The following is an 11,290-nucleotide window of genomic DNA, read 5'->3' on the forward strand; positions in this document are numbered from 1 at the left end:
ATTAGTCCGTGTTTCCATTACCAAATGCAGGAATTTTCCAAGAGCATACCACGCTCCAGCTGACGTACGACGTTTCTTGTGCACTAGCCTATTGCTGTATTTGTTACCCGTCCAACTCATCCAACCGATTGGATGCTGCAGCAGCACGTTCGTTTTGGCTTATTCGCTCGTGCTTGAACAACGTTTTTCTCTCAAACCAAACCAGTCCGTAGTACTTTTAGCCCTGACTTATAATCCAATTCGGCCGAAACGAACAGGCCGACTTACATAGTTAAGGTGAGAATGTGTTATTCTATATGTTCAGTTAATGCACGCATACAGTAATTAAGTCAGCAAGAATCAGCGAGATGAAGCACGGATAACCCATACGTATAGCTTGTCAGGACAAACTGTCCTAACACGCATATTTAATTCCATCATCCAGAAACGGCCACTGCTCGCTGGTTTTTTATTTCACGAGCGGCACGAGAGATGAGCATCGTTTTCACGATTACCACCGGTGCGTGCCAGTGATTAGTGATTACACACCTAACTTTCTGTGCAAGATTCTGATGTCCTCGTCTCTGACTCTCTGCAGTGCGTCCCTCCCGATCGGGCTGTTGACCTGCAGCTAGCCAGGTTTGATTGCTTGCCAAGGCGTGGACTCTGAAGGAGCCCAGCTTTTTTATATGCTGTAATTTAATCATCACGGCTCGTAAAGGTAAATAAGCGTGTGCTTGAACGGATCAAAGGCCTGCGACTCTTCCATGCAGTCTCCCGGTATGTATCATGCTCCTATATATTATTACATTCGGCGTCAGGTCAAATGAAAACAAGGGGAAGAATAGGTAAACCAGAGTTCGTGAGCTGAAGTAAGCTAGTTTGGATTTCCGTTGTGGTTAGGTTAACGAATTCTGTCATTTTCTGACTGATCAGTGGATAGGATGAAGATGAGAAATTTTAGTATAGTATATAGGATGTCTGAAGAAGAACAGTCGGAAACCTAACGCTGCCAAGCGTCAGTTACTGAAGAATGATGGCGGCTAAGGATCAGCGTGTGCAAGTATGCAACACGTAAAGAAAATCCACTGGCTGTCACCATCTGCTTACATTGGCTGTGCCTGTGAGAATCTCGATTATCATGAGGCTGCTTCCATCCATTGATTAATGGACTCTGATAGCCAGCAGATTATTCTAAAGTCCCGTTGGGCTTGCTGAATCTTAACTGAAATTGGCTGAAAAACACTGTTCTGGCTGAATTGTCGTGAGAGAAAAACACTATTCTGACTGAAAAAACAAGTCGGGCTAAATTGTCGTGAGAGAAAAACACTGTTCCTTCAAATATGGGGTAAGCCGAACAGAGCGTGAACCTTTTGGACGGACTGACGTCGTCGTCAGCACTTATTAGGAGTGAAGAGTTGACAGATGCATAATGCAGATAAGGTTGCTGTCCTTTCTTCACGCATGCCAGTATGCCACCATGCAAAGTCCTTCTGTTTGCCTTTGTTTTTTCTTTTCTTTTCGTTTTCTTGATAGACTAGTTCAGACATTGTATTCTAAACAGTTTATGTGCTGAGTTTGGATACTTGGAAATGATCTATAAAAGATAATAGTAAATTTGTATTTTGAAGGGAGTATAATAGTATATACTACCATGCAAGGCCGGAAGTCTTGTAAATTAAACTCTCTTCTCTTAATTAAAATGATATGCAGAGTTCCTGCTTATTCGAGAAAAAAAATAGTATATACTACCATGCATTTTTAGTGTCATGCATGATACAATCATACAAACACTTCCGGGCCTAATTAGCCAAAGACCGGCCTGCGAAAGATCCATTGCTCTTTTTACTTAGAAGAATGAGAAGCCCGTATCTAAGGCCTAACCCAGTGTACTGTGCGGGCCTAGTACCCAACAATTATGGGCTGGTGGCCCAAGAAGAAGGATGCGCTCCGTCATATTCTCGATCCAACCAGGTCGTTCAGCAGCAGATTAGCAGGTCGCCTGCGCTCACAAGCTCACAAGCCCCCCCCCCCCCCCCCCCCCCCCCCCCTTAGCCTCCTCTCCGGTGTACGGCTCCGACGAGATGGCTGCCCCGCTGCGGCGGAGCCTCCCCTCCCTTCGCCGCGCGCTTCTTACACCGGCGCCGGCGCGGATGCTCTCCGCGGAGGCCTCCGATGCCCTCGTTGAGATCAAGCCCGGGGAGATCGGGATGGTCTCCGGCATCCCTGCGGAGCACCTCCGCCGCAAGGTAACGCGGTGCATCCCTTCCCTCTTGTGTTCTGTTTTTATCTGGGAAATGGTAGCTGGTGTGGATCCATGCGGGCGTCTTGAGAGATGTTCGTTCTGGAGTCAATACGGGGACGCTGGGACTGGATCGTTGTGTCGGTTGTGGTTGGAGTATGGTGTGGGATACAGATGCTAAATCGTTGTTCTGTTTTGTTATCGATTGGTCTGAAGGTCAAGCTGTGAACTAGAAGAATGTGTATAAGATGTGGGTTTCCCCTCATGTCGAGTTGGCGACCCAGTTCGATTCCTCTGCAAGAGGGTCTTCTGTGAGAGGAATGTGCACGTTTATGCTTGCTTCTAGAAGTATTTGTGATGAAAATGGGCATGTCTGGGTCAGGAAACTGAGCATCATCAGAGCCTAGATTATGTTGGGTGGATGTTAGTTGTCTAATTTTCAGCAGGATAGATGCGTGCAGGGTTAGTTACACTTAGATGCAACATATGTGAGCTTTGTGAAATCAATGTTGAAATAAAATATCAGAATCAGATTTGGATCTTATAGGAAGAAGCTTCACCTCATGAACACTATTGTGTGATGTGCCATTGCCCATTGGTCTATTGTATCTTATAGAAAAGTAGCACTGTTATGTTTGAAGCTTTTAATATATACCACCATTTTTGCTCGATTGGCTTAAATACTATACTTTCCAATCTTTATTGTTGTATTGTCCCATCACACAAGCTTGAGACCCAGATAACTGAAGCTATGGTTCCCATTTCATTGGTCCTATTGTTGGTTCAAAGTAGCTATATGCCTATACTTACTGCGGGTTAAATGTTTGTGCATAACTAAAGCCTAAAGGTTCACAACTTCACATATAGCCAAGTCACTCAAGCGACAAAAGCATGCATGTCCCTTTTCTTTTGCATCCTGTGGCGCGTGGAGTGCAGGCAGTAGGTCGGCAGTCTAAAACCTCTCACCCACTCGAGAAGGAACTAAATTATCATTTTCCCAGTTTTAATTGGAAAATTATTAGTTAACACTTAACGCATTGGACCATACTAAGCATGGATTCCATTTTCTTTTTTTGGTTGAACTGGCAGTATTGTCTGGTTTTATAAGTAGGACACTAACTATGGTTTGAGATGAAGAGGGTCAATTATAACAGATATGTTCACTGCTGATATGTTCTGGTTTTTGTTCTTGTAATTTATGCATCTCTGCCAATGGGAATGTTTCAGTTTCTTCTTCACAACTGGTCAGCTTATCCTTGTGAATTGTCAGGTTTTAATTTATTCACCAGCTAGGACTGCATCCCAGCAAGGTTCAGGCAAAGTCGGGAGGTGGAAAATTAACTTTTTGTCAACCCAAAAGTATGCTTCCTGTTCTGCTTTTTTAGCCTTTTTTGCCTCCCTGAATCTTATCCCTAAGGCTTTGTTGCTGTCAGATTGGCTACCTTAATAGATTTATCTTACAATTACATGTTACCAACTTCCAATTGTTGATGCACTGCTGAAGTCCCTTTCTCCAATCACTTAATGTCACTACAAAATTACATGGTCTCAAGATGGAATGGGAGTATATACCCAGAGATTAATGCTAGTTCTTAACAATGACTATACTTGAGTATGCATTGCGATTCTCAATGGTTATGTAGAGTCTTATCTTTCTCTTAAACTCTCCTATTATTCTTATTTGTTACTGGAACTTCAGTAACATCATACAATTTAGATCTGCCAATACTCGTATTGTTTTTTTTTTTTTTTCGCACCCTTGGAAACTGCATTATGACTTTACCATCCGTCTGATGTAGTGATGGGTTCTTCTGTTGAGTAGCAGCTCGTTGTAGGGTTATAATTCTGTAAAATGGTGTGAATGCAACGTGTCCCTTGGCCAGTACACCAGATGCTGGACCAGTGTGGTCATTTCTCCTTATTTTCATTTTTTGGACGTAGACCATATGCATGCATGATTGCATCAGAGCTTATTAAATTATTTGGCTGCAAAATGAAGGAAGTAATTAGACAACTGTTGCAGTTTGTTTTATCGTTTTCTCGTAAATAAATCCCCCCTCCCCAACATCCTCTGACAAATTGGTTGTCATTTGAATCCATGCTAGGTGGGAGAACCCGTTGATGGGATGGACATCTACTGGGGACCCATATGCTAATGTCGGTGAAGCAGGACTTACGTTCGACAGTGCAGAGTCAGCAAAGGCGTTTGCTGAAAAACATGGATGGAATTATGTGGTGGGTTTCGTTTTTTCCTTGTAGATACCACACGAAATTTAGATGTTATATTTGCGGTTGCTACTTCAGGCCTATTTGGAAAGATTGAAGCAAGCTTGAATGACACTCTTTTTAACATGTGGCTGTGGGATCTTTTTACTCCTCCTTTTATCTTTATAAAGTTAAATTTTGAGGAAGCAATTACAGGGTATTGATGCTTAGTTGTCTAACAAAGCAGTGATGGTAGACAAACTAGATCTGTTTGTGGTTCATCTATTGAGGTAGAAATGAACATAGACTTCAAGATGCACTATATATAGTTTTGTTCCAGTTATAATGAGTTTTTTTAGTAATTTTAATTTCCAAATAATAGTTATTGGTCTACTGTCACATACTAGTCCCTCGATAGCATTTTCATACTGATTTTTGTCAACTAATGGAAAACATGAGGTTGATGACAATATCAGGTGTGAGGGTGTAGTGCTGTACTTTGTCTAAAATGTCTTACTACCTACTTTTTTTCTCAAGCTAATCTTGAAATGCTTTTCGATGCAAATTATTTGCTTCCAGTTTGTACTTGTGCTGCTTGCTTTAAGTTCTATCTTTTCAAGTTGAAATCACTATAACTTCATTTGATGTAGTATTGCACTATACCTGGTGGTAGTGTTAGAAGTATAAAGTCCCTTATGTATATGTTACTAGAGTTCTTTCCGTGTACTCCTATCTATTGTGGTATTGCTCCTATGGGGCTATTATTCAACACAAGTGCTATACTGCTATTGATAACTGATAGATCGCTCTACAAAACCTACTGTTCATTTCCAATTCTACTGGCGCTTGTAGCTTTCTTGTTGAATGCATATAGTGTTTCGTTTTATTTCTGAACTAAACTGAAGCCATATTTTCATTGTATTTTTTTCTAGATATATTCTTTTGGGCTACTGTTGAAGTATCCAATGTTTTGAAATGAAGGTTTCTTAAAAATGCAGGACTATACTTACATTGCCTCTTTTTTTGTAGGTTCGGAAACGCCATACACCTCTTCTGAAGGTATGTATGTCTCCCTACATATCCTTGTTGACTTGTTAATGCTTTTCTTTTACCATGTATTTAGATCCTACAAAGTTGTCTTGTCATCTTCTTGCAAAGTTTATCTTATACAGCTGTATATTGTCAACAGTGCATCTGTTTTTTTTTCCCAGTGCAGTACAAACCCTCACAACTAAATATTCTATCTAAATTACAAATGCCATTGTGGCGGTAGAATATACTATTTCCTCAGTGTATGTGTTGTGTGCATGTTTTAGTGCAATGACAAGTCATAGGAAGTAATTTAAGTTTCAAGAACTGTGAAGTGAAAGACACTTGTTAGGGACAAGATCCATAAAGTTTTTCCAGATATATTAATGATGCTTTAATGAAATGGTATGCTATCTTGTTTCCAAGATATATTCTCTTTCCACATGCCACCTTGCTGTTGTATGTATGTAATATGCAAGATAGTGAACCATTGAGTGCTGGAAGCCTGGAACATCTGAGATCCAAGTTTCTGTTCTATAGATGAATACTTAATTTGCATGGGTGGATTGTACGGTGAAAAATCAGTCAGATTATGAAAATTCAGCTGCAAAATATTGACAAAGTTTTAGTGTCTTTCTTCATACAAGATTTCTACCTTAGTAGTATCTTTTTGGTTTAGAAGCCTTTTTTGAACTTTGTTTATTGCTATCTATCTACTACACATCTTATTACCTGAACTAAATCTAAAAGCATTTCACAAGTAAATGGCCTTATTTTTCTGTGTGCAACTTGGCATGTCTCAGCATGTTTGTACATGATAAATACAATAGTATTCATCTTTGACATAAACATGTTAAATGCTACAGTGTACCTTAGTGCTGATTGTGTGGATAAAGATTACGCGATGCTTGTATAATGTGTGGCAGAGGCAGTGTGTGTGTGTGTGTCGGGGGGGGGGGGGGGGGGGGGGTGTTCAACCTAGGGAGGGAGTTGTGCTGTGGATTATTAAGACGACGGTTCGAATAGTAGAGGAGGTAGGAGTTTGGGTCTGACTTGTGTGTGCGTGAGGTCATTCTGGTTGAGGTGGGGACTACCTTACCTTGGGGTGAGGGAGGGATTGACCATCATGGGTAACACCAGCATGGAGAAGGGCAGAAGGGAGGAAAAGGAATTGTAAAGGTTTAATTGCGAAGCTCACAGCGCAGTGGTGGCTCCTCGCGTCGTGGAGGCCACCTGTCAAGTTGGTTTCCCAGTCTTGGGATCGGCCGGGTGTTGCACTGGGGATTTTACCCTGAGGGAACTCAGCGTGTGCGTGAGTAGGGTGTGCGTGCGTGTGCTCGGTAGATGCGTTTTGAGATTTCTCGATCAGTCTCACCAATATTTGAGCGTGCGGTCAGTATAGTTGTCCATATGAGTCTTACATGATATGCCATTGAAAGGAAAGAGGTAATGGGCACTTGAGATGGGTAACCTGCTGCTGATGGTAGCATTTGAACGATTTCTTGATGTTCACATGTTGCATGGCCACTGTATGTCCCCTTTTAAGAAGTTGTTTGAGTCCTTCAACATTTTTTTATAACTGAGAAGTCAGGTTGGGAAGAAAAAACCAAATTTGGCATTAGTGCTGTAGCTACGATGTATGAATGTGTGAACTATGGAACAGTTGGCGGAGTTTTACCATCCTGGTTGACTCTTGAACCCTATCTTTCGTTAGTAGGATGTGGATAAGGACACGCTGCTACGTGCTAGCTGCCATATACTCCGTAGGTTGAATCGATGTTTCTGTTGATGCAATGTGACTGCTGTTTTGGCAGTTTTCTCACGGTACATGCATTCTTACATGTAAGACATATACCTGCTAAGAATTAGTCTTTTTATCCCTGAGACCAGCGATTTTGCTTTAGCATTTGAGGTATGTGTCAGTTCACTTGTTATGCCAGAATTAGAATTACAAGCAGCAAGTGCGTTACTACATCAAAACACAATTATTTGATAAACAGTAAGGAACAGATACGGGCACACAGGTGATATAGTATCGAAGTTAAATATTTGCGTGCTTGTGGAATGTCCTGAAAGCTAAACAGTAAGGCCAATAATCCTCCTCAGCTATTTCTGTACTTGCCTGGCACTATACTAGTCTGATCAAATTATTTTGATGCAACGTGCATGCTATTGGTTTGTAGTGACCGTCCGGGCACAGGTCCAATCAGGCGATGGAACTGGCTCATTACCAGTAGTCTTTGCTTGACTGGACTTTTGCTTTTGGTACGGCTGCCAGGACCGAGCTGTACTTTACCTTAATACTATAGAAGCAAATGCTAGTTTAAAGCAATAGCTGGAATAAGCTTGCTTTGGGACAGTTCAAAGTAGTGTATCTATTTATATTGCATGAACTGGAGAAATGATTTACCTTTCTATTGCTATGCTTCATTCTAAGGTGATAACTTGCGTTGCTGTCTAGCCAATTGCCTCATTTGGTGTCTGTCATATGTGAGATATGGCTCACGTATGCCATGTTTTGTGCTAATAGAATAATTGTGTTTATATGTTTGAATTGATATTTTTTTCGTTCTGATCACTGATCGGTGTTGCTGAAAATACATTGGCTTGGTTGTGATAACCGGATTGTTTTTTAACCATGCAGCCTAAGGCTTACGCTGAGAACTTCAAGTGGAGAGGCCCCCCGAAGGTGGAGCAAGCATGAGCTCAAGACCTCTAGTCTGTGAGCCTGACACTGGGACCATGTTGTTTTCCTCCTGAGCTCTAGACCTCTAGTCTCTGAGCCTGACATTGGGACGATGTTGTTTTCCTCCTGGACCGCCTTTGCTTTCAACCGTGTCCGTTGTGAAAGTACGAGCTAGAATATGCATCTATCAAACTTGTAATAAGCATGATCTTGCAATCAAACAAAATAGTATCCTTCCAAATCGTTTGTTCGTGGATGGCATTGTTGTATTTCAATCCTGTGTGCTTGCTTGGCTGGTATCTGAAAAAGAGACATCATGCCATTTCTGAGTTGAATGATGATGCCTACTTGCTTTTGGCTATATCACACATGAGCTGCCAGTCTGCTACTAACGCACGACCACTCTTGCATGTCCGTGTGTTCATGGGCAACCCATAGTTATGCACCTGTTCGCTTAATTGTTTCTGTGGCTTTGGCTTATAAGTTGACTGATACTGTTTTGTTGTGAGAGAAAGATACTATATCATGACTGATACGTGATGAAATAAGAATAGTCAGGTAGTAGATTAGTTTCATGAAAGTACAGGTTATATTTCCTTCGCATTCTCCAGTCGACATCTTATATTTACTCCAGATTTCAGAACTGGGTCTACATCCTATGGACTTCGCGAAAGAGGAAACTGATTAGTTCTAAACATGCAGCCAGCAGCTTAGCCTATGCACTTGGTTTCATTGCAGTGTACACAGAATGCAGCTCAAGCAAGCTTCCCTAACTCTCACTAATCTCCTCGGAGCTGTGGCCAACGGATGCGTCGGCGTCGGCGGTACGGAACCTCCAGGTGAAGAGGTAGTCTCTGGACTCGCAGTGCAGCCGGCTGACGTCGCAGAGTACAGCGATGGAGGTGACCTTCCCGTCGTCCTCCCACTCGATCTTTGCCGTGCATGTGAACGCCCCGTACGTCTCCGGCAGGGAGGACTGGTCGGCTGCCACCAGCGCCACCTCCCCGCTGATCCTCCTCGACGTCGCAGCCACGGCGTCGAGCCACGGGCACTCGGGCTGCCCCACCATCTCCTTGTACGCGTCGTTCACGAGCCGGACGCGGTTGCTGGAGTCGGAGACCACCGCCGGGAGCGCGTCGACCTCCAGCTCCGCCTCCACCTGAACCGCCGTCTTCGAGGCGGCGGCAGTGCAGGTCGCGTCGGTGCGGTGGATGCACCCGACGTGGATGGCAGAGCACACGGGGCGCACCGCCCGCGGCGAGATGACCTTGGGCTCAAGCAGCTTCCGCAGCAGGTCGCGCTCCACGGGGACGTCCCTCCCCTCCGCCGCCACCTTCGCGAGGTCCTCGGCACCCGCACTCGCCGGCGGGAGCGACGGCAGAGGGAGGCGCGCACTGACCGGGACGACCGCGGACGCATGCGCTCCCGTGGCCGCCGCGCACCGGAGAGGCGGGTACGGCGTCGCCGCTCTCTTCCGCTTGGCGGGCGACTGCGCGCCAGAGCCCGACTTGGGCGGCGACACCGGCACGACGGTGGGGCGGCCGCGTTTCCGCGCGCGGCACGGCCTGCTCTGCAGATGGCACAGCACGCGGTTGGCGGCCACGACGCCCTCGGTCGCGGCCTGCGCCACGGGCGACGCCGCCGCGGCCGCGGCCGCCAGTGTGGGCTTGGGCGCGATGGGCCGGAACCGCGCCAGGATCTCGTTGGCCTTGACGGCCGTGTCAGCCGGCTGCACCATGGCCATGACGAGGCGCGCTGCCGGTGCCGGCGGACTTACGAGCTGAGGCTCGGGGGCCAGGTCAGTGGGCTCGATCACTCTGGGGCGGAGACGACGACGGAGCACGGCGTTGGGGGCCCGGGGGGCAGGCGCGGTTTAAGAAGGGCGGCTCGGCCAATCGGACGCGCGCAGAGGGAGGGGCACGTGGGAGAGCGCGGCGGGGTACGTGGGCGCCCGGCGGGCGCCCGGCGGGGACGCTGCTGACACGTAGGCGGAGCCGAGTCGCGGGGCGCGTGCTTTGGAGACGAAGGGCGGGTTGGGTGGATTCCAGTGGGAGAGAGCCTGGGACGAGGGCGAGGGGGCTGCACGCTGGTCGCTTGGCCGCTTCGGCTTGCGTTGCGCCTCGCCTTCGCCATGCCGCGCTGCGTCGGGCGCCTCGTCCTCGTCCCCGTCCCCCGTGGCGCGTTCCGCTGGCTGGGCCGCGCGCGGGCACTGGCTGGCTCGCTGCCGTGCGGGGGCCATTCATGGGGCGTGGCGAGTGGGCGTTGCTAGGTTTCATTGGTCAGTATTGCGGCATTGCCCACCAACCAGCGGCGTATATACTCCTACACAAGCAAGTGCAAGTTTAAGCACTTTACTCTCTCTTTTTTGTTTTTGAGAACTTCCACCTGATCTTAAACCACAAACATGAACATGCTTGCACTATGCGTCAGCAGCGCAGTAATCTTGCCCCTCAACCAAAGTACAGAACCATGAAACCAACATCATCGGGTATCGGCCGCCTAATACGTTAATGTTTCTGCACGTGCTGTTGGTCACCGCTCGTATAAGCTAGACTTTACATACACGCACACAAAAAGTTGAGAGAGATCTGTTAGATCTAGCCATCTAGGTGCAATAATGTGACAAATGCGTCATCCCATCGATGAAAACGTTGGTGACGAACAGTCTTTGAGCTGTTGAGCACGTGGCGTGCAACAGGGCTAAAGATAATAAGGCAGACTTGGATGGGACGGGACGCTTGCGTACGTCGTGCAATGCATGCGTCTTCCGTTCCGTCCTCTAGTCAAGCTCAAATTTACTGTGTTTAATTTCTCAGGAATCGGGTGTACTACCTATCCTAGCTTTTCAGTTGAAATCTACAGATATAAATAAGCCAGTACTGTACCATGCATGATATGTAATATATTACTATTGGCGTAGAAAACCGGTCACTGTTAGCTAGTCACCCTTTCTAGATGGCTTGCACTAATGGATGGATGATGTAGTGCACGCTGCTGCTGCTGGTATGGTATCACATTGACGGACACGTAAGGCCGATACGTACACACTACTCGTACACGAGCAACACACGTGGACCATGCATGCATGCAACGCAAGCGGCAAGCCCCCATGTCCTACTGGAAACCCAACCACGGGCCTAGCTAGCTAG

General features: G+C 46.0%; 2 protein-coding genes across 2 annotated transcripts; one reads left to right on the forward strand and one right to left on the reverse strand.

Moving 5' to 3' along the window:
- Positions 1–2,021: 2,021 nt before the first annotated feature.
- On the forward strand, positions 2,022–8,416 carry LOC136532575 (NADH dehydrogenase [ubiquinone] iron-sulfur protein 4, mitochondrial-like). Its single transcript, XM_066525167.1, has 5 exons — positions 2,022–2,228; positions 3,492–3,580; positions 4,327–4,456; positions 5,456–5,485; positions 8,100–8,416. The coding sequence occupies exons 1-5, from the start codon at positions 2,064–2,066 to the stop codon at positions 8,157–8,159; spliced, it is 474 nt and encodes a 157-aa protein (XP_066381264.1). The 5' UTR covers positions 2,022–2,063; the 3' UTR covers positions 8,160–8,416.
- Positions 8,417–8,910: 494 nt separating this feature from the next.
- Positions 8,911–9,885, reverse strand: LOC136532562 (uncharacterized). Its single transcript, XM_066525146.1, has one exon. The coding sequence runs from the start codon at positions 9,883–9,885 to the stop codon at positions 8,911–8,913; it is 975 nt and encodes a 324-aa protein (XP_066381243.1).
- Positions 9,886–11,290: the final 1,405 nt, after the last annotated feature.

Source organism: Miscanthus floridulus, unplaced genomic scaffold, assembly GCF_019320115.1.
Source record: "Miscanthus floridulus cultivar M001 unplaced genomic scaffold, ASM1932011v1 fs_660_1_2, whole genome shotgun sequence".
NCBI classification, from domain to species: Eukaryota; Viridiplantae; Streptophyta; class Magnoliopsida; order Poales; family Poaceae; genus Miscanthus; species Miscanthus floridulus.